This window comes from Rhinoderma darwinii, chromosome 2 (assembly GCF_050947455.1).
Source record: "Rhinoderma darwinii isolate aRhiDar2 chromosome 2, aRhiDar2.hap1, whole genome shotgun sequence".
Lineage (NCBI taxonomy): Eukaryota > Metazoa > Chordata > Amphibia > Anura > Rhinodermatidae > Rhinoderma > Rhinoderma darwinii.
The window spans coordinates 36,303,869-36,327,385 of NC_134688.1; the positions used below are offsets into that span (position 1 = coordinate 36,303,869).

The 23,517-nt window shown below is 43.2% G+C and overlaps 1 protein-coding gene across 6 annotated transcripts in view; it reads right to left on the bottom strand.

Moving 5' to 3' along the window:
* Positions 1-338: 338 nt before the first annotated feature.
* The window catches only part of ANGPTL5 (angiopoietin like 5), a 72,076-nt gene continuing 48,897 nt past the window's right edge, over positions 339-23,517 (bottom strand). For 4 of the 6 annotated variants that reach the window (XM_075849967.1, XM_075849971.1, XM_075849966.1 and 1 more), the window contains 7 exons: positions 19,730-19,901; positions 17,426-17,529; positions 16,816-16,909; positions 10,308-10,408; positions 7,459-7,579; positions 2,572-2,757; positions 339-2,154 (listed from right to left, as the gene is read on the bottom strand). In XM_075849967.1, coding sequence (XP_075706082.1) covers positions 1,835-2,154; positions 2,572-2,757; positions 7,459-7,579; positions 10,308-10,408; positions 16,816-16,909; positions 17,426-17,529; positions 19,730-19,901 — 1,098 coding nt within the window. In that variant the 3' untranslated portion in view covers positions 339-1,834. The remainder of the gene's footprint in view (positions 2,155-2,571; positions 2,758-7,458; positions 7,580-10,307; positions 10,409-16,815; positions 16,910-17,425; positions 17,530-19,729; positions 19,902-23,517) is intronic. The other 2 variants (XM_075849969.1, XM_075849970.1) reach the window with 2 other exon arrangements.

A 23,517-nucleotide genomic window follows, 5' to 3' on the forward strand; every position in this document is an offset into this window, starting at 1 on the left:
CCTTCCGTGTAACACGGTCCTTAGGTATGTAGTATATAATTGCTTTAGTTGGGGTGTAATTGTTTTCTTGTTTCATACATTGATGTAATAAGATTTACCAAATACTGTAACATCACTCACGGAGACTTTTTCTATTTTAGGAGCGCTGAAAATATGTTTTCATTTTAGACCAGAAATTGCTGTAATTACCATTCTATTACTAACAGACCTTGTACAATGCAATGTAAACCCTCTCAATCTGTTATAGACCTCACAACGTAACAATAAAAAAAAATCATAGTATAAAAATTATAATAACAGTTCCAACCAGTGACTAAAAATGCAAAGGAATAATTGGATGAGTTACAGATTCTATTTATTGAATTTTGAAAATGAATAAAACATGAGAAATGTAATTAAAATGATCTTGCAGTAAAATATCGTAGGTCGGAGCTGTTGCATTAAGGGAATGCCGAAAGAGTATAGCAAAGTTATAAAACAGCAACAATTTTTTTTAGATATAAAATAGATTCAATTTAATACAAACATGAATACATTATTTAACATGAATTAGATAGTATTGAAAAAAGAATAAGCAAAAAATAGGACATGCTCGAAAGTATAATGAAAGGGGGACACCACGGAGGTTCAAGGTACATTGAAGTCCAAGATCCTATAAGGTGTGGACAGGGGTGAAGCCTCAATCATTATTTTCTAATTAGAAAGTGACTGCAAAAAACACAAAAGCAAGGTTGACAAACATTGGCATACGCAGAAGATAGGGGGTCTAACAGCAATGACGAAAGTAGCCGCACTGTTATGATGCCAGGTTTTGCTACCCAGGACAGGAGGGCTTATTCTTTGTTTCCCCTCCACACCTTTACATGATCCTTGGGCTATTGCCCACCAGCGTATTTGAAGACAATGTTGTTCCTCTGGGGAATCCTGCACCCAGTATCAAAGGGGATGGAACCAACCATTGCTGGTTCCCCTTTCCCCAAGGGCCCCGCAGCAATTGCATTGTCTACTTCTCTGGTATGTATGGTATTGTGGACAAGAACAAGGAAAAGTCAAGACAAGAAGGAAAAAGCAATAGGGAAATACAAGACACAAAGAGAGAAAGGAAAAATCTAGAGAGGAACCCGAAGGGGCAAAGCAAACCCCAGAAGGCAGCTAGGTTGGGGTGCAGCGGTATTAGATAATCCGCCTACAGCAAATTTAAGGAGCCTGAGGCAAAATGGAAAAGTTGGAGGAAGGCACTCCAGAGCTGCCATAAGATCATGAATGCATGCGGGGCATTTATTTTTGAATAATACAAAGAAAAGGAAATTTGTTTCAGGAAAACAACTTTGTCTTGTATGAAAATTGTCCTCTTTTGAATGTTGTTTTTTGTTATGGAGACATCCACTCACACCATTTGTACATCAGATAAGATCTCTGGAACTTTTTTCTTATTAAGGAAGATTTTGGACTTTAGTTTTTTTTCCCCTGATATTATTATGTAGTCACGTTCTTCCTATTGTGTAATGGGGAAGGACCTAAAACTATCCTGTGCAGCATGAAGAGGAAGTCTCTTGTTAAGCAGATAGAAAGTCCTGTGACCATAGCATTTGGAGCTACATGTACTCAATGGTGGTCACCAAGATAGAATGTTAAGTGGTTGCTAGGCAACCTGAACTCACACATCCTCCTGAAAACTTAAAGGCGGAGAAGTAAGAAGAGAGATAAGCATAGCTTCTGCAAAGGTTTGTAATACTAACTAAAGTATGCGTATGCCGTTACAGTAGAGGGGTTAGGTTTTAAATACACTATATTATGTTATAAAAATAATAATAAAGCAAATTACAAAAACGAATCATTTAAAAAACGGGTAGTGAGTTCTCTTAATTTTCATTGAAACGGATTTAATCTTAATAGTCGTGTTATTTTCTTTCCACGTATCCCAGTGAATGCCCGATATGTCCACACCTCTAGTCACTCTGTGAACAGCGTTCAGGTTGGCTAAACCACATTGGCTGAACCACCAGCCGCTCCTGCCCTTGTGCTGGCTGCAGCTGGTCACTTTGGTGTCATTGAAGGAACAGGAAGGATAACAGTTATCATTGTCTACATCATATGTGCTGAAGGGCATGGCATTTTGACTTTCCTCTTTCCGGTTTCCTCTTATAGCATCACCTAAACATTAATGGACAGTTAACAAATTATTAGCAATGTATTTTTGCAATGCAGTGTAAGTATATATTAATACATACTTGCCAAGAGCGGCTATCCTGGGAAATGGAACACAATGGGGTAGGAGGTATGCAAATTTTCCTTAAAGGCGGCTTTTCTAGCATATTTAGGGGCATTCCGGGGTGGGGCTTAGAGTGAATGGCGGTCTATGTAATAGATAGATTGCTAAATTCCACTCTGGCTTAAATAGTGACGTCCCAGACAGGGTTCCCCCTCTATAACGTCCATCCTCTATGAGACCATATTTTTAGGGGCTGTCTTTATTTGACAACAACCCCATTGAAGCCCTATTTGACAACAGGCTTATTTAGTGCTAGTCAGTGTTAGAAAAAAATGATGGATATAGTAAAAATACTTTACCTGCAGTTCCAAAATAACGTCCGACATGCAGTATAAAGGCTGTCTTCTCATCTTCAATCCAAAAGTTATCATAAGTCGCATATGCGGATGAGCCATCTTCTGCCTCTAAGGCTATATTCAGCATAAAACTAGTGTTTTTCTGATTTAGAATACAGAATGTTTTCCTCAAACCTAGCCAGAACTCACCTGCAAAAACGACATAAAATAGTAAAAAACATTTAGATTCACTGATTATGAAAGGAAATCTACCTAAAGCAGTAGTCCACTTTAAATAATCCCTTTTTGTGCGGCTCTATTCACATATGCGGTGTGGCTTCCGTTCATAGTGAAAAGCACAACGTTAAGCCAGGTCCATGGTATGACAGATTCCAACGGCACCCGATGGACCAGATTCATTTATAATGGGATCCATTAGGGTTTCCAAAATTTTGACAGCAAGGTTAGTGCTGCAGTCTGCACTATGCTTGAAGTAAAATCAGACAGAATTGCCAGAGGAATCTCAAACGCAAATGTTAACATAGCCTTAGAAAGGTTCCTTTAAAAATAGGCTGATCACAGGGTGTCCTTCTAATAATAAAACAGTATAAAGTAAGCTCCCTCTAGTGGTGACTGCAGGTAGTTTAGCTCTATGTTTCTACAGAGGATTTGGAGCTTTGTATCAGAAAAACAAAGCTCAGACCGCTAAAAAGATACATTAAGAAATTAATTAGCACTGAATGTCAGTCCTAAAAATGACATGGTGTTAAAAGGTGGAGATTCACTTTAAGCAGCCTACAGAAACAATTCTATACAAAAAAATAGATCTTCTGGCAGAACATGGACAAATAATCAAAACCTGTTCCTTGTAAATAGAGATCATTGTGAATTGTATGTTATGTTTGATAAATGTGAGACAGTCTGCAATAAAGCAAACACAGGACTGCCTGCCATAATGCATGGGGGTGTAAAGTCATCTCATCCTAAACAATGTTTTGCTTATTTTCCATGTGCTTATTAAACTATGCTGAATGCGTGCAGTCTCGTGAGTCACGGGCTGAATGAGTCAGTGCAAAACAGTCTGGCCAAAATGTGGCGAGGAACTTTCTAATGTGAATGAAATGATGGGTTTTCCAGTGAAAAACGTTATGGAATGCCAATAAGACGTGTCAAAAATATTTGATTGGTGGGGAGCTGATGGATCAATACTGATCACAAGAACAAGAAGATCCTGAATGGTCACTCTCCATTCTGGTGAATATGAGTTACGGAAACCTCCGAATGAGAGGATCACCTATTCATTTCAATAGAGAGTGACTCGACAACTCATCCACTGGAAAAATATCCATGGCCGCCCACATATAACCTCCTCCTGTGATTCGTGACGTCTTTGTTCTTTCCAAGAACATGCACGGATGATCGCCTCCATTGTTTGTTTACTCTCCTGAAGAAGCCCCCAAAAAAAAGTATTTTTATGATTGTCGTCCATTAAACTTTATCTGCAAGAACCTTTTTTTTTAAATGTGAAAACCATACCTTACTTCTATGCTGAGATATTCTCACTGACAGGCCAAAAGCCAGAGGCTGCACTACTGAGTAATTCTAATGACAACATTTCCTCTTCTGATTTCTAAATTCCTACACATATAACACACATACATATTTGCCAGTATTCAAGCCAGGTAGGATACAGATATTGATAGTGATTTGGATCCGCACAAGGTCTTTATTACATTTCTACACCTAACAGAAATCAGAATTTCTCAGCAGTGCAGATTCAAGTTTGGGGCCTGTTTTTTTCAAGCAAACATATCTCAGTAGTAAGATATTAAAAACTATTTTTTTAAAAGGGTAACTAAACTTTTTATAAACTTTTGACATGTCATAGTGACATGTCAATAGTTTTGATTGATCGGGGTCCGAGCACGGAGACCTCCACAAATTTCTAAAACGATGCGGCAGAAGTGCTCAGGGGAGTGCTGAGCTGTTTCATTTCTATGGTCTCATAGATTTTCTATTGACCCTGTACACTGCTCCGAGGAAAGCCGATCAGAAATAAAGCAGCACAGCGCTCACCCAAAAACTTCTGCCACTTTGTTTTAGCGATCGGTGGGAGTCTCAGTGCTCGAACCCCCACCGATTAAAACTTCTGACATGCCATTATGACATGTCAAAAGAATTTTAAAAGTTTAGTTGCACTTTAAGTATTTTCTTCTAGTAGGTGTCCTTTAAGTCTCCTTTAAAGGGGTTCTCATGACAACCCCTCTCACCCCCAGTGATCAGCTGCTATCGCTGAGGGATGCCACCCCTAGCCATACATTTTCCTTGTAGTGGCCGCTGCAGGGAAAATGTAGCGTTACATTGTTTGTGACCATTCAAATGAATGGTCGTCCATGTAGTGGACTGACATGCGAGGTCAGCCAGAGCCAAGGACCCCCCTCTATGACATCCACATGCCCTAATAGGGCATATGGACAGGGGCTGTCGTCCTGAGACAACCCCTTTAAGTTTAAAACATAATGTAAATCGCTCGTATTACAGTAATATTGATGTGAGACCAGTGGATCCCATGAGATCCTGACCAAAATGTAAAACAGCTGCACAGGTAAAACAAGGATAATCTAACAAAACAATAGATGGATTATGTATAATGGGTGGAATTTCCTTTTAGTCGAGTTCCCTGTGTTGCAGAGTTGATCTTTGCCATTAATTCTACAAATCTTTTTCTTAAACACAGGTTAAAACATTTACTTTAAGGGGTGGCATTGTACTGATATAGAACAGATGTAATAAACATAAACATACAAAATATAGAGATGTAGCAGAGCTAAATTAGTCATTTAAAGGGGACAACCGCTTCTAATCTGCCGCTCTCACTGGGGGGTCTTACTGCTGGAACTCCTTGCAATGAGCCATTATCGCTGCAGAAAATGCATTGCTGTATTATGTTGTAATACGCAGCGCCCGTTTAAATGAATAGACAACCATATTATGCACCAAGTCTGCCTAAGGGAGATCCACTTTTTGCAGTTCTCGGCTCTGGCTTATAGGGCGGGTCTCCGCTTTGGCTTATAGAGTGGGTACCCCTCTCTATGATGTCCATATGCTCTAAAACAGGGGTCTCAAACTCGGCAGGGTAAGTGGGCCGCATATAGAAAAAATGGGAAGTTGACGGGCCGCATTACTTTCAAATTTGATACAACACAAAATTATTGTTAATAAATTACTTATTTGAACTACTATAACACTATATTACTATAATAATAATAATAATACATTACTATATAATTAATATTACATTACTATAATAATACCGCTAGGTTTAAAATTTGAGATATTTCTCCACGTGCTTATTTCAACAATCCAGTTTTCCAGTTTAAGTCTCGCTAAATGCAGTCCGGCGGCTCAGTTGGCAGCGTTTGGCAGACACACCTGTCAAGATTGGGCAGCCCCTTTTTAGATAGTGCCACTGTGTCCAATGTGGATGCTGCCGCAGTGCCCTCTGTGGATGCTGCCGCAGTGCCCTCTGTGGACGCTGCCGCAGTGCCCTCTGTAGATGCTGCCGCAGTGCCCTCTGTAGATGCTGCCACAGAGTCTTCTGTAGATGCTGCCACAGAGTCTTCTGTAGATGCTGCCGCAGAGTCCTCTGTAGATGCTGCCACAGTGCCCTCTGTAGATGCTGCCACAGTGCCCTCTGTAGATGCTGCCACAATGCCCTCTGTAGATGCTGCCACAGTGCCCTCTGTAGATGTTGCCACAGTTCCCTCTGTAGATGCTGCCACAGTGCCCTCAGTAGATGCTGCCAGTGCCCTCCGTAGATGCTGCCACAGTGATGTCAGGGGCTTGCCCAGAGCTGGAGTCCCGGAGCAGAGCCGCTTCTAGCACTATGCCTGGGATGCCAGCTCTGCTCCTGACCTCACTGTCCATATATGGACAGAGATGTCAGGGGCAACCCCAGAGCGGGAGTCCAGGGCAGAGCGCTAGTAGGCTCTTCCTGGGACTCCAGCTGTGGTCCTGACATTACTGGGACTCCTGCTCTGGGGAATTCCACAGAGTCCCGGAGCAGAGCCTGTACTAGCGCTCTGCTCGGGACTCCTCGCTGGGGAAGACCCTGACACACTGTCCATATATGGACAGCGATGTCAGGGATTTCCACAGAGTCCCGGAGCAGAGCCTGTACTAGAGCTCTGCACTGGACTCCGGCTCTGGGGAAGCCCCAGACATCGCTGTTCATATGTGGATAGCGATGTCAGGGAATTCCAGAGTCTAGCGGCTCTGTGTCCCGCGGGCCGCAGATGACAGCCCCAGGGGCCGCATGCGGCCCGCGTGCTTGAGACCCCTGCTCTAAAAGGACTTATAGAAAGAGGCTGTTGACCACTAACTTTTTGGCACTGTATTGCTTGTGCATTTGATTGTGGGGGTGTTTATTCTGTTGGGACCTCATCTAACTTATCTCCCCCATTGCCAAGGGAACAACAATGTAATAGTATTTGCATGCAGAAAAAGTGAAGCATTACACAGTACTGGCTAAAAACTATTTAACACCTATTGATGCCATCCTCCAGAGCAAAAAGTTGCTCCTGACAAGGCTTTTAACTGAGATATTATATGGAGGTCCCAATTAAATGACAAGTGAATGTCTAACCCTGGGTGTGGAGCTTGGGAGGTCGTCTTCCCCTGCTCTCTTCCCCCTACCCCCATATTTTTTCCTTCTTTTTTTCCTCCTTTTCCTTTGGACTCTATAGGTGACAATTCTTGATATTTTTTGGCTTTACTGTATATTATACATTGTTGTATTCTTGATGGGCCCTTGCGCGGCCTTTTGTTTACATTGCCCCAAATTGCCCCGATTTTCACTATAAATAAAAGACGTTAAATATTGAATTAAAAGGAAAAAAAAGACTTAATCACCTGAAAGTTCTCCAAATCCTTCCATGTAGTCCAGCCAAGTTCTCTGGAAATCAATTGTCCCATCAATTCTCTTTTGAAGAACGGTCCAACCTCCTCCTCTATAATCCATGTCACAGAACGCCTGGAGACATTTCAGTAGAGTACACAACTTAATGAGAGATGTATCACCTAGAACCTTCTGGCTGTAAATTGGTTTATAAGTTATCTACATGCCACAGGACACTTTTAGGGTGTCTTCAAAGACTCAAACAAATGTTGAAGCGAATGTCCACCTTTTAGAACCATGTTGTTTTTAGGTCCAAAATTTTGCGCTGATTCATTTCTTATTATATCTTTATAGCAGTCAGAGCTCCATTTTCTTGAGACAAAGCTCCAAATCCCTTGCATAGACATAAATTTAAAAGGTAAAATTCTGTATTCCTGCAGCCACCACTAGAGGGAGCTTAGGAGCTTATTGCATACAGTGTTATTATTGAGTTTAACCGCTTCAGATCCAGGTTGTTTTAAGCTTTCAGGACTAGACACCGTTTAGCCATTTTTAGCGCTTCGTTTAATGGCTGTAATTTTTTGAACTAGCGATATAATTTTTTGGAGTTTTTTTATTGTGAACAATGCCGTTTCCTTTTATTAGAATTTTTATACACATAAAATTAGCTATTTTAGCATTTTTAGGCTTATAGGCTTTTTTAGGCTTATATCCTCTTTTATATTTTAGATAACTTTTTTGGTGATAATATCTATTTGTGACCCAAAACATACATCTAAGTTATGAACTTAGATGTGATCGATTACAGCTCGATCCTGCGTGTCAGATACACGCCGGACCCGCTATCACTGAACCCGTCAGCCCTGCTGACCTGACGGGTACAGGATTCAGCGCAATTTACAGTTGCTCTGTATACAGGATACAAGGCAGCTGTATCTCAAAAAGTAAAAATAATTTTTAATAAAATTTATTTAGGAAGTTGCAACAATCACATTGATAGACAATTTTATATAAAAAAACAATAACACGATTTCAAAGGAAGGTGTACATAGCCTTCAACTTGTAAAATGCCTATGATTGGCCACAATAAACAGCAACTCAATGCATCACATAAGAGGCAAGTCGAACTGTGGGGTAAAATGTGGAAACCACAATGTGGTTTTTCCATAGAAACAGATATAGAAGCTCTAACTTTTATAAAGCGGGGCTATCACTGTACTATGCTGCCCTGTTTAAGGGGAACATATAGTGGGGCAGGTCCGCTCTATTATTAGCATTTACACAAAAAAAAAAGAAGTGGCATTTGGCTAATGGCCGCTAAAAAAAAATCAGTGGATAGCTAGGAGTCCACTGCCCCCCCCCCCCCCCCCGACCCTCACATGGGTGATTGATGGCTACCATGTAAATATGAAGATGCTCGGCAGCCATCAGTCACTGGTGGGAGCTGTTTGGGATAAGAGAAGAGCGGACCTGTCCGCATACTTAAACAAGGCAGCATAGTATGGAGACAGTCCCCCTTAAAAGGGAACCTGTCAAGAGGATTTAGGCCCCGAAATTAACCACCAACCTGTTATACAAGAAGGTTAATGTTGATGCCGTTGTATAATCTTGCCGATACTGTAGAAAAGGAACTTTAGAAACAGAGCACTATATGCAAATGAACTGTAAAGAGTCATGGGTGTGATGCCGCTTCTCTAAAGTGTCACACTGGCCGGGATGCGTCATCACAAGCCAGCTCTAATGGCATCCGGCACATGCGCGGTGCGCAGATAGAGCCCAGGCCAGTACATTTTGCTTCACTGTGCATGTGCTGGTTGCCATCGGAGCTGGCTGTTGATGACATATCCCATCATGACCCTTCAGAGGAGCGGCACCACCCCTACGACTCTTTACAGGACATTTGCATATAGTGCAGTATTTCAAAGTTCATTTTCTAAATTAGTCTGAATCGGAGAGGATATACAGGCTCATGATTACTAACCTATTACCGTCCTGTATAACAGGTTGGTAGCAGGCAGTTTCTGACAGTTCTTAACAGTTTACCTTTAAAGAGATTGTAATGACAGACACACTGACCACTGTGATCCCCGAAGATCGATAACGTAGTGACAGCAGCACTAGGAAAGCGTGGTGTAAAATCATTTCCTGACGGCTCTACTTTTCAGGAGGCCGCATGATCGGCTCATTATAGTCAGTGCCTGACCATGCAGTTCCCAGAAAAAAGCTGAGCGGAGTAGAGGAATTATGCTTTCCTATTGTCGCTCCCACTTCGTTTTAGCGATCGTTGGGAGTCACATTGATCGGACCTCCACTATAAGGGTCATTGATGCCATATCCTACCAATATGTTAATGTCTGTCATAAGACAACCCCTTTAAGGAAAAAAACAAATAGAATTGGAATAAAACTGCTGCATAACCTCTGCAAATCGGTATGTATAAATACAATGGGGGGAAATTTATCAAAAGTAGTGCAAGGAAAAAGTGGAGCAGTTGCTCATAGCAACCAATCAGGTGGCTGCTTTCTTTCTCTGAAGAGCCCCTGTGAAATAAAAGCTGGAATGTGATTGTTTGTAGTTTTTGTAAATTAGGCCCATTACGTTTTTTTATTACATTTATTGCCAACTTTTTTTTTTTTTTTCATTTTGGCAATTCAAATCTCCCGCATAGGTAAAATATCCTGTAAATATACACACTACACGCAGTCAAACGTTTATAACAACGGTCAACTCGAGGGCCGGGATATTCCTTTATGAATATGAAGCTCTGGATTAAATTTCATTTTTAATCATGGGAGAGCAGAACTTTATATATTGAACACATGGCAGATGCAGAACACAGGGGGATCTGGTCTTCGGTAATTACCTCAAATGAGGAATGAGTTCCTTCTGGCTGTATAATGTATATTCCACTGGGTGCTTTTGAATTTGTTCCAAAATTGTCCTTAATATCAGTGCAATCAAATCCTGAACAGAAACAGAAGAGAAAGGTCTCCGCTTTAGGCTTTGTTCACATCTGCGCTAAGTTTTTCCATTCTTCTGTTCCATCATAGGACCAGAAGAACGAAAAAACGCGCTGGAGCCATTGCTTCACGGACACAAAAGGTGCGGCCACACGGTGCGGTCACGGTGCGTTTATGTTGCGTTTTTAAACTGCAGCAAGTCATTTTTCAATAGAAGTCAATGGTGAAAATTTTGTTCTGGATAGACGGCTGCTCTTATATTACAATGTGTTTTTTGTGCGGTTATCTGCATCTCCATAATGTCCGACCGCATGCGGTTAATGACCGCGCTGCCAAAGTTGTTGCTGAACTTGCCTTGTAATGAACTAAATACAGGAAGCGCCTAACAAACTTTAACACGGGTGAAAACTCTGTCCATCAATTATTTCCTTTAAAAACGCAACAGAACTGCAGCATACAGAGACAAAAAACGCATGCAGTTTTCAAACGCAGCAAAACCGCGTCAAAAACGCACCGTTTGGCCTTACCCTAAGAGGTTTTCACCAGGTGTCCGTGCTGGTGTATGTCGTTTTACCAGAGGGAATAGTGCAGCATGCTGCAATATTTCTTGCGGCAGTTTTCACCGGATCTGCGACGGAGACCCCTGACGGAGCCTCTAATGAAGATGTGAACAGAGCCTTACTAGTACAAGTAATAACGATGAAAAACAATAATGTAATGTCACTTCATGTCCTGTATAGCTTTCAGTATACATTTTATATACATAGGGTATGTTCATAGAGTTTTTTGGCGTTGTTTTTGGCGTGGAAACCGCGTCAGAGACCGCACCCAAAAACTTCAGAAAAAACGCTTAGGGGAAAAAGAAGCGTCATGCCCTTCTGCCGTTTCCGTCTCTGATCTCTCATTGACATCAATAGGAGGCAGAGAAAGCGGTTTTCGCAGCATTTTTTGCCAGCGGCGCTCAGTGGCCGCGACCGAAAAACGCGGCAAAGAGAGTGCAGGCAGGTCAAAATCTGTTTTGAGGCAGATTTTTGCGCCTGCAAAAAACTCTGTGTGAACAGGGCTTTATATTGAGACTGCTGAGTCACGCTTTTTTTCTTAGAAATAAAAGGTGTGCTCAGAATTTGGGGTAAAATGGCACAATACTGTAATAAACACGGGGCACACTTGCCATCTTTTCAGATGTATTTGCATTCTTGTTTTGGGCATAGACAGAATGACACATAAAGCCAGTTCTGTTTGGGAGTTACGTAGTATAACATCTGGATTATGCAGGGATTAGAACCCTTTTAAGAGGACACAGCCACCGAATAATCTGTATGTTGGCACTGGAATATTCCATCAGGCTGTACCTAGAGCTGTAATGTAAGTGTAGCCCGCTGGCTGTCCTTCTTATAATAATAATAATCTTTATTTATGTAGCGCCAACATATTACGCAGCACTTTACAATTTAGAGGGGACATGAAACAAACAATATCAGACATTACATAGTGACAAAGTTCATTTACAATTTAAACCCGAGGAGTGAGGACCCTGCTCGCAAGAGCTTACAATCTATGAGGACATAAGGGAGACACAAAGTGTAACAGTGTTTGTTCTGTACAATGGTCCGGCCATTTTTATACACATGCGGTGGTGACATAAAGCTGCATGAGCCGGTCACTGTGGAGAGCTTTGTGGGTGAGAGTAATAAATTTGAATTTTATTCGGAAGGGGATGGGCAACCAGTGCAGTGACTGGCACAGATTAGAGGCGTTGGTGTAGTGACTGGCACAGATTAGAGGCGTTGGTGTAGTGACTGGCACAGATTAGAGGCGTTGGTGTAGCGGTTGGTCATAAAGATGAGCCTGGCTGCTGCATTGAGGATAGATTGGAGAGGGGAGAGTTTAGTGAGGGGAAGACCGACTAGTAATGAGTTACAGTAGTCAAGACGAGAGTGAATCAGAGCGACAATGAGAGTTTTGGCGGTTTCCTCCGTAAGAAAAGAGCGGATTCTGGAGATGTTTTTGAAGTGAAAATGACAGGAGTGTGAAAGTGATTATATGTGAGGAGTAAAGGAAAGATCTGAGTCAAAAATAACCCCGAGGCAGCGGGCGTGCTGCTTAGGAGTGATGGTAGTGCCCCACACAGAGATTGAGACATCAGGTTTCGGGAGGCTAGTAGATGGTGGGAACACAAGGAGCTCAGTTCTAGAAAGATTCCGTTTCAGATAGAGAGAGGACGTGATGTTAGAGACAGCGGACAGACAATCACTGGTGTTCTGTATTAGAGCAGGGGTGATGTCACGGGAAGAGGTATATAATTGGGTGTCATCAGCGTAGAGATGGTACTGGAAGCCAAATCTGCTGATGGTTTGTCCAATAGGAGCTGTGTAGAGAGAAAAGAGCAGCGGACCTAGGACTGATCCCTGAGGAACCCCGATAGCAAGGGGAAGAGGAGAAGAAGTGGAACCAGCAAATGACACACTGAATGAGCGGTCAGAGAGATAGGAGGAAAACCAAGAGAGAGCCGCGTCCTTGAGACCAATAGAGTGGAGCATGTTAAGTAGGAGTTTGTGGTCTACAGTGTCAAAGGCTGCAGAGAGATCCAAAAGAATCAGGAGAGCGGATTTACCGTCCGATTTAGCCGCCAAGAGATCATTTGAGACTTTAGTAAGGGCAGTTTCTGTGGAGTGTAGAGTGCGGAAACCAGATTGTAAGGGGTCAAGAATGGAATTAGCAGAGAGATAGTGGATAAGGCGAGAGTAGACCAAGCGTTCCAGGAGTTTGGAGATGAAGGGCAGATTAGAGACTGGTCGGTAGTTGGCAGAGCTGGATGGGTCAAGAGTTGGTTTTTTCAGTAATGGGTTTATAATGGCATGTTTAAAAGCGGAGTGAAAGATACCAGAGTAAAGAGAGAGGTTAAATATGTTAGTCAGGTGACTAGTGACAGCTGGAGAGAGGGACTGGAGGAGGTGTGAGGGGACAGGATCACTAGGGCAGGTAGTAGGACGAGAAGAAGAGAGGAGCCTCGAGACTTCTTCTTCAGTTATTGGGTCAAATGCTGAGAGTGAAGAAGAGGGAGTGCGGGAGGGAAGGGGATCGATGTTACTAGGGGACTGCGAGATAATATCATGCCGGATGTTGTCAATTTTAACTTTAAAATAATTGGCCAGGTCTTCAGCACCGAGATCTGTGATTGGCGTCAGCACTTTAGGACTAAGGAGGGAGTGAAAAGTATCAAAGAGGCGTTTTGGATTATTAGATAGTGTGGAGATGAGAGAAGTGAAATAGACTTGTTTGGCGCGGTGAAGGGCAGAGTTGTAAGTTTTGAGCATAAATTTGTAATGGAGGAAATCTGCATCCAAATGCGATTTTCTCCACAGTCGGTCGGCACATCTCAAACACCGCTGAAGAAAGTGGGATTGAGGCGTGTGCCAGGGTTGTCGTCGTCTTTGTCGGGTGGTTCGGAGTGTAGGGGGGGCTGCTTCATCCATTGCATTTTTGAGAGTGTTATTGTAAAGTTTGGCAGCCAGATTGGGACAGGAGAGGGAAGAGATAGGGGACAATGAGGACTGTAGACTGTCTATGAGTTTCACAGTGTTAATGGCATGTAGATTTCTGTATGTCTGATACGTAGGGATGACCTGAGGAGGTAGAGAATATTTGATAGTAAAGGAGAGAAGATTGTGGTCAGAAAGCGGGAGAGGAGAGTTAATAAAGTCAGAAACTGAGCAGAGCCGGAAGAAGACCAGGTCAAGCGAATGCCGGTCTTCATGTGTAGGAGAGTTAGTAAGTTGTGACAGACCTAGGGACGAGGTTAAAGATAGAAACTGGGAGGCAGATGAGGAGATTGGGTTATCAATGGGGATGTTGAAGTCACCCATGATGAGAGTGGGTGTTTCAGAGGATAGAAATTGTGGAAGCCAGGCAGCAAAATGATCCAGGAAGTGGCAGGGTGAGCCCGGGGGGCGGTAGACAACTGCCACTCGGAGGGAAAAAGGGTGAAAGAGTCTGAGGGTGTGGACTTCAAAAGAGGGAAATGTGAGTGAGGGGATCGGGGGAATGACCTGGAAAGTGCAGTGTGGGGAAAGAAGTATACCTACTCCTCCACCCTGCCTGTTCTCAGGTCTGGGGTCATGAGCGAAGTGGAGACCACCATAAGATAGAGCAGCGGGGGAAGCAGTGTCAGACAGTTGTAGCCATGTTTCTGTAAGAGCCAGGAGGTTGAGAGAGTTAGAAAGGAATAAGTCATGAATAAAGGCGAGTTTGTTGCACACGGACCGAGAGTTCCAGAGAGCACAGTTAAAAGAGACAGGAGAAGACATACAAGGAATGGCAAGAAGATTTGCAGGATTTCTATGTGTGACAGGTAAGTGGTTGAGCTTGGCAGAAGAAAAGGGAGGCCCAGGGTTGGGAGAGATGTCCCCTGCAGCTAATAGCAGGAGAATGGAGAGTGACAGCAGATGGTTCTGTGATTTATGAGAGCGTTTTTTTTGTTGGGCAGTGGGATGAGATGGGTTAAGTTGACTGAGGAAAGTGAATAGTGAATGGGAGCTGTACATGGGCGAGGCAAGGAGAGAGGGACTGATGTGGACTGTTTTTTTGCAAGGCTTAAATGGGCGATAGGATTGTAAACCAAGAGCAGCTATAATGATGAGCGCGGTAGCAAATAGCGTTCTTAAAGGGGGGATCATCAGACAGAAGAACTGAGCTCATAAATTAGCAGGGTGTCTCCTCTATACCCCTATTTTTTCTATATTTGTTACCTCTCAGTAGGTGTTTTAGTAAAAAATGTAGTCAATTTTTCTTTTTCCTTTCTGTTAGTCTGAGATATTAAAATATGACTATAAAATCATGGATAGACATTAAGACACTTTTAAAGGGGTTGTGTCATGAAGATAACCCTTTTTCATATGGAGGCCGGCTGATCATACTCAGCGATAAGCTGTTGTCACCAGGCAAAGGAGAATCTAGCCAGATAATTTCCCTGCAGTGGCCCCTTACAGGGGAAATGTAGTATGACATGGTGGTTATTCAAGTGAAGGGCCATTCATGTACTGCATGGACAGGCTAGGTCCGAAAAGAGCAGCTCTGCGTTGTGGATCATAGATGGGGGTCCTGAGCTTTGAACGCCTCTCTGTAAAGTACATATGCCTTAATAGGGCATATGAACAGGGGTTGTCTTCATGAGACAAGACCTCTAAATTAAATATATCACTATTGAACACCAGTTCAGTAGTTTGCTTCACAGGAGCTACATGGACATAAGAAACTTCAGCAAAAAAATACTACTATTCACTTTTATGGGAGTGTTGTGGGCATGCTCTGTGATAGGTACAGAGGTCACTGTGCAGGGAGGGGGAGGAGGGGAGCTGTGCCACCCTATTGTGAATGGTGGATCCTGTGTTATCTATATAGAGAGAGAGAGAGAGAGAGAGAGGTGTTACCTATCATTGTAATCCGGCCTGTGATAATAATGAGATGACTGCTGAGAAACGATCTCTACAGAACAGGAAGTGTCAGTCTATCTTGAGGCTCAGTGGTCAGTGTACAAAACGACAACATTTCTATGTTTTTAATGTAGATAGTGACAAGGAAAAAAAAAACACCAGAAAAATGTGTAATTAATCTGTTTAACATTAAAACTTGAATTAACCCATTTCTGTCTGCCCCACATACATTAACGGGCTAATGGCACAGTCCCCACTGTTTTATGTACTCTGTTTGATGGCAATGTAAAATTTTGTTCTGGACATCAAGGCCCAAAATACCCCTGGTCATGAAAGGTTTAAACAGTAGGTCATTATTTTTTTTTTAAGACATATTTTCAGATAAGCTCCTTCTTATTAGAATGTCTCCCTATGGATTTGTCCCCTGCATGAAAAACATATTACCACTGTAGGACCATCTGCTCTAGTGTGTTTTTTGCAAAGACAGGATGAGTCAAATGTCAAGAAGCTTAGTGTTAGGTTTGATTTGATTTCAAGATGTCGAATTGCAAGATGACATTGGGGTACAGTAAAGGCCCTTTTACACGGGCCAATTATCGGGCAAACGAGCGTTCACAGTATGCTCTTTCCAATCATTGCCCTGTAAACAGGGCAACAATTATCGTTGTCGGCAGCACATCTCCCTGTGTAAAGAAGATGTGCTGCCGACATGATAGAAATGTATGAGGATGAGCGATCGTAGTAATGAGCGCTCGTCCTTATACATAGCTCCTTATCTCGTTGATCGGCGCTCGTTTACTCGGCCCATGTTGCCGTGTCACAGGACCTTAACATGAAACATAGATTTACGCATTGCTCTAATACAGAAATGTAGCTATGTAATGTGAAGCATCTTACACTTTTTTTAAATCTTACTTTCTATTATTATTCTTTATGTGAATACGTGTGGATAAACATTCTACAAAACCAATGTTCTTACCATGTGTTTGAAAGGGTCTATTAAGAAAAGGATCTGTGTGTTTTTTCAAGACTTCTGCATTCAAAAGAAGAACCTTATTCGTTAGTTCACTCACCTATAGGTAATAATGTGAAGATTAGGTACAGTGCACTGTACAGTATATTAGAATACAAGTTAAATATAAGATCTGTGATTAGGGAAAGACTGATATATTGCTGCATTATTGAGCAGATTTGATATTCAGGAGTCTGGTATATCAAGTCATAACCCTTTTGAGATCTTAATATAGTTATCCGATTCGGACAATCCTGGCAGCCAGTGTTCCATTTCCTTATAGCACCACCACAGGGGAACTAAAGTATTACATGGTGCCCATTGAAGTCAATTTGTTGTACAGCTGTACTACTGTCTTCCATATAGCCCATCATGTTGTGACATATCATTTGAGAATTTTTGGAACTATGGCTGTAGTATGCAAAGATTGTGATCTCCAACATGAGTAAAACCCCCTTGTCTGGGGAGGGGATCCAAGATAGCAGACAAGCCGAGCATGGAACTTGCATGAGTTGAATACCGGCCTTACAAATATAGAAATTGAAACTCAACATTCGCAAGATGGAAGTATTTGCACCTGATTTGAGAGGAAATCCAGAGATCTTTGGTGCTCCTCCATCATGTTCTTTAACATCTTCTTTGTACTTCTTGCATAAGTAATAAGTGAGTTTTGGAGATTCTCTAAAGTGGAATAATATTTAGTTACATGGGTTTACATAATAGCTGTGATTTACATGTGAAGAATCATTTAAAGTGTAGCTAAACGTTTGACAAACTTCTGACATGTCATAGTGACATGTCAGAAGTTTGGATTGGTGGGGGTCCGAACACTGAGACCCCCACCAATCGCTAGAACGAAGCAGCTAAAGCGCTCGTGTGAGCGCTCAGCCGCTTCGTGTCTGTTCGGCTTTTTCCGGAAAGCCGATGTATCGGCTTACGTGCTCATAGACTTTCTATTGAGCCCGTACTCCGATACATTTATTTCCGGAAAAAGCCGAACAGACACGAAGCAGCTGAGCGCTCACACGAGTGCTTCAGCTGCTTCGTTCTAGCGATTTGTGGGGATCTCAGTACTTGGACCCCCACCAATCCAAACGTCTGACATGTCACTATGACATGTCAGAAGTTTGTCAAACATTTAGCTACACTTTAATAACGCTCCATGCATTGAGATGAACTAAAATGCCGGGTTACCAGAACACTCTTTAAATAAAACAACACTCACCTATCCTGAAAATATCATTTGATAACATGGAAATTAATAATATATGCAATGTCGGACTGGACTACCTTGAGCACAACAGGGAAGATGTGACTGGGAGTCCCCCATCCAGCTATACAGAACAGGTGAATGTCCCCTTTAATTGCATCATAAACTCTGCTGGACCTCATAGTCCCAGTTGTGGTTGGGGCCTATTATCACACCAGGGTCTTGCAGAAGTACAGCTAGGCTTTCCTTCCTATATCTCAATACCCTTACCAAGGCAGGATGGCTAGTTGGTGCCATTTCTAGCCATCAGTGCCCACAGCACGTGCCCGCCAGTCATCATAGCTACACTCTTTGGACCTGGGCCCACGTGAGGATCCGCTTGTCCTCTCATGAGCCAGTCCAATACTGAGTATATAACTGAGTAAGCAGCAAGGGAGGTAAGCACAGACGAGTCATTATGGCAATGGGTGAAAGATAGAATTCACTTAGTAGGTGCATATATCAGAGGGACCAACCATAATGCAAGCAAGACTATGAGTAGACCATAATGATGCAAAATTAGAAGAGCAATATGTAGAATAACAAGGTAATAATAATGTATTATAATAGAACAGGGAGAGAAAAAAATCCAAAAATGTGCAGAAAATTATTAGGCCCAGAAGACAATAAACACAGATGAGAAAATAAAGTGCCAAGTGAGACTGGATGGACCTATAGGTACTTTTCTGTCATCAAATTCTGTTTCTATGTGTCCAATTTTTTGGGGATATGAGGTAATGAGCAGACATGGGGAAAACTGGGGAGGAGAAATGTAGGTTGAGCCATAATCAGCCGTAGTAACAAGTGATTTGATTAGTAAACGTATATTAGGAAATGGTTGCCTAACGTGCCATAAATGCTCTAAACCCGCCCCATTGTAAATGTATGGAGCAGGCTTAAAGGAACCGTAGTCTAGCAGGATCCCATTGGGTGCTGGTTGACAACTGGGGACCCTAAAGTGAAGACAGAAGCCTTTTTTAACCGCTTGCATTTTCTCCATTTCAGTTTACACTGGTTCAATGACCGCTGTGTAGACATTAGAGGCAGCAGCGCACCATGGCATGGCAGAACCGCTGGTAAAAACTGCATAATAAAAATAATGTATGTGATTGTTCCCCAGAGGACTGTTATGACCTCTTGGAGGACATAATCTATAAAAAATAAAAAAAATAAGTAAACAAGTAATAATAATAAAAAACAAATAAAGTTAAAAAAAATACCTCCTGTGCCAACCCACACCCTCACCATAACCTCCCCATTCACAAGAGACTAAACATATTATACCCTATATCAAAATAATAAACAAAAAAGTAACCCATTTTAGTACTTTATTTTAGTGTGAATTTGCCAATTTAAAAAATGCATACATTTTAAAAACACTATTCTTATTAACTTTTTGTACAATTTACAACTAATAAAATAAAAAATATAAATGTATAATAAAAATATATGGAAAAACAACTCTATCTGCCATGAAAAAAAACCTTAGTAGCCCAACAAATAAAAAAGTTATGGCGGATAAAACATTACTTAAGCAAATATCGCTAAAAGTGTCTGGTCATTTAGGACCAAAACACTCGGTCATTAGGGGGTTAAAGTCTTTAGGACACGGCAAGACAAAAATGTACTTACTGCACATGTTGAATTTTTGCTCTCGTAATAGTAAAGATATTTCTTTACATGTCTGAAAACATTTGTCGTGACTTGTTGCTGCACTCATAGATTTGCTTTTCTTCTTTATTGATGAGGTGACATTTTTGAGAGTCTCCTCCACAACACTGACTGATACTGACCCGACATTATCCTGCAAAGTAACAGTAAGATGATGAAGCTCCATATAAACAATGCACAGGATTGTCTGAGAGTAAAGGACATCTAAGAAAACTTTTCTATACTTAAAAATGAAAACTATGGAAAAAACCATCACAAAAACCCCCCATATCCGATCCAATTTACAGCAGACACATGACAGAATGGCAAATGTTTTTAGCGTATACACAGTATAGTCAAAACAGTAAAACCACTGACAGGTGAAGTGAATAACATTAATGATCTGGTTACAATGGCGCCTGACAAGGGGTAGGATATGTTAGCAGCAAGTGATCAGTCAGTTCTTGAAGTTGATGTGTTTGAAGCAGGAAAAATGGGAATGTGTAAGGATCTGACCTGGGCCAAATTGCAAATGCTAGATGACTGGGTGAGAGCATCTCCAAAACAGCCGGTCTTGTGGGGTGTTCCTGGTATACAGTGGAAGGACGACTGGTGATCCAGCGACAGGATCATGGGCACCCAAATCTCATTGATGTGAGTGCAGAGAGACTAAGGGTATGTTCACACGCTTAATCAAAAACGTCTGAAAATACGAAGCTATTTTCAAGGGAAAACAGCTCTTGATTTTCAGACGTTTTTTTTAGCAACTCGCGTTTTTCGCTGCGTTTTTTATGGCCGTTTTTGGAGCTGTTTTTCTATAGAGTCAATGAAAAACGGCTCCAAAAATGTCCCAAGAAGTGGCCCGTCCGAACAGAACGTTTTTACCATTGAAATCAATGGGCAGATGTTTGAAGGTGTTCTGCTTCCGATCCTTCAGCCGTTTTTCGGCCGTTTACTTCTGGTCTAATCACACAGTAGAACTGTAGCAGAAATTTCTGAGAAACTTACCGATAGCTTTGATAGAAAGGTGTCCGAATACACAGAGCATCGTAGATTACTGTGTTTAGGGATGCATAGCCGCAGACCAGTCAGAGTGCCCATGCTGACCCCTGTGCACCGACAAAAGTGCCTACAATAGGCACGTGAACATTAGCACTGGACCATGGAGTAATGGAAAAAAGTGGCTTGGGCTGATAAACCACGTTTTCTTTTACGTCATGTAGATGGCCAGGTGCGTGTACGTCGCTTATCTGGGAAAGATGGCACCAAAATGCACTATAGGAAGAAGACAAACCAGGCAGAGGCAGTGTGATTGTAATGACGGGGTAGAGAGACAGACAGGTGAGCCCTAATCTACCCGCCACTCAGTCCCTGCCCGTCCTGGGTCGACGGCGTACAACTGGGCGACGGTCCCTACGCTCAATAAGTGTACGACAGACCAACAGACAAGGGTACACAGAAGCTAAGGGAAATGGGGCAGTTGCCCACGGCAACACCGTGAGCAACAAGAGTAGTGAACGAGCCGAGTCAAACCAGGAGTGTACGAGGTACCAAACGCAGAGCAGGAGAGTAGTCAGTAAAGCCAGGGTCAATATGAAGCAGAGATCAATAGTTTTAGCAGGAGCAGCAGAGCCAGGAAACCAGACAGAATCACAGGCAAAGGAGGAGCAGGAAATGAAGATATAAATAGACAGAGGGTGGGAGCTAGCTCTGTCTGGCCAGGCTGTGATAGGTTCTCCCACTCCTCAGCCTCCCAGCCTGAGTGGTAGCAGATCGAGTCACTCTAACAGACCTAGTCACAGGTGCAGGCTGATTAACCACGGGTGTCGACAAAGAAGCTGTGTCAGGCAAATCCATTACAGTGATGCTCTGGGTAATGTTCTGCTGGGAAACCTTGGGCCCAGGGGCGGATTATAATGAGGGCAATCTGGGCAAGAGCCCGAGGCTGGAAGGGGGCCCAGTTCGCCCTGATTCTCCCGTACCGGCTGTTAAATTTACAGCCGGTTCAGAGAACCGGAGTGAAGCGGGACCTATCACCCAATTATATTAGCATCCTGTAAAGGATCTGCCAGGCACTGCGGGGTTAACTCCCAGAACTAATCAGTCAGCACCTGAGAATACATCCCTGAGACTGACTCCTGCTTCCACCATTCAGGCTGGCAGGCTTAGGAGTGGGAGAGCCTATCGTAACCTGGCCAGACTCAGCTAGCTCCCGCCCTCGGTCTATTTAAGCCTGCACTTCCTGTCCCTCGGTGCTTGTTATTGCTTTGGTTTCCTTCCTTGTGGTTCCTGGCCCAGCTACAGCTCCTGCTATTTTTTGATCCTGCTCCATACCGACCCTGGCTTACCGACTACTCTTCTGCTTTTCGTTTTGTACCTCGCACACTCCTGGCTTGACTCGGCTCGTTCACCACTCTGGTTGCTCACGGTGTTGCCGTGGGCAACGGCCCCTTTTTCCTTGCTTGTGTTCCTTGTATGTTTGTCGTGTTTGTCGTGCACTTACTGAGCGCAGGGACCGCCGCCCAGTTGTACCCCGTCGCCTAGGGCGGGTCGTTGCAAGTAGGCAGGGACAGAGTGGCGGGTAGATTAGGGCTCACTTGTCCGTCTCCCTACCCCCTGCCGTTACATAATAACAAGCCCATACCTAGTCTACCCCTGGTCCCTGACACCACTATGGATTCCCGTGAGACCCTGGCTCAGCAAATGCAGGGTCTCTCCCTACAGGTCCAGGCCCTGGCTCAGAGGGTCAACCAGCCTGATGCTACCCTGGTAGTTCCCCGCACCGCACCTCTTGAACCCCACCTCAAGTTGCCCGACCGGTTCTCAGGGGACCGGAGGACTTTTCTCTCCTTTCGGGAGAGTTGTAGGCTTTACTTTCGTTTAAAGCCTCATTCCTCAGGTTCTGAGAGCCAGCGGGTGGGTATAATTATGTCCCGGCTCCAGGAAGGGTCCCAAGAGTGGGCCTTCTCCTTGGCTCCTGACGCCCCTGAACTTTCCTCCGTTGATTGTTTCTTTTCTGCTCTCGGACTTATTTACGACGAGACTGACAGGACTGCCTTTGCCGAGAGTCAGCTGGTGACCTTAAGTCAGGGTAAGAGACCTGTTGAGGAGTATTGCTCTGACTTTCGGAAGTGGTGCGTAGCTTCTCGGTGGAATGACCCTGCCTTAAGGTGCCAGTTTAGGTTGGGTCTGTCGAATGCCCTGAAAGACCTGCTAGTTAGCTATCCCTCTTGTGACTCCCTAGACCAGGTTATGGCTTTAGCGATACGACTTGACCGACGTCTCAGGGAACGACAACGTGAACGTTTATGTGTTTTCTCCTCCGACTCCCCCATGATGCCTCCCGAAGCTCCGTTGCTTCGTTCCTCCCCGAAAGATTCAGAGATACCTATGCAACTCGGGGCCTCCGTGTCCCCCCAACAACGTAGAGAATTCCGCAGGAAGAATGGTCTCTGCTTCTACTGTGGGGACGACAAGCATCAAGTGAACAACTGTCCTAAGCGTAAGGTTGCAGCCAGAGAACTTCCGCGTCTAAGTGATCATCGGGGAGGTCACTTGGGCGCACAGGTATTTCCCGTAAATATGAAACGTACTAAGATCTTGCTTCCCTTTCAGGTCTCTTTTGGTGGTAGGTCTGCTACCGGCAGTGCTTTCGTGGATTCAGGGTCCTCTACTAATATCATGTCTGTGGAATTTGCTATGTCCCTTGCTATGCCTCTTATTGATTTGCCTAAACCTGTCCCGGTAGTGGGTATCGACGCCACTCCTCT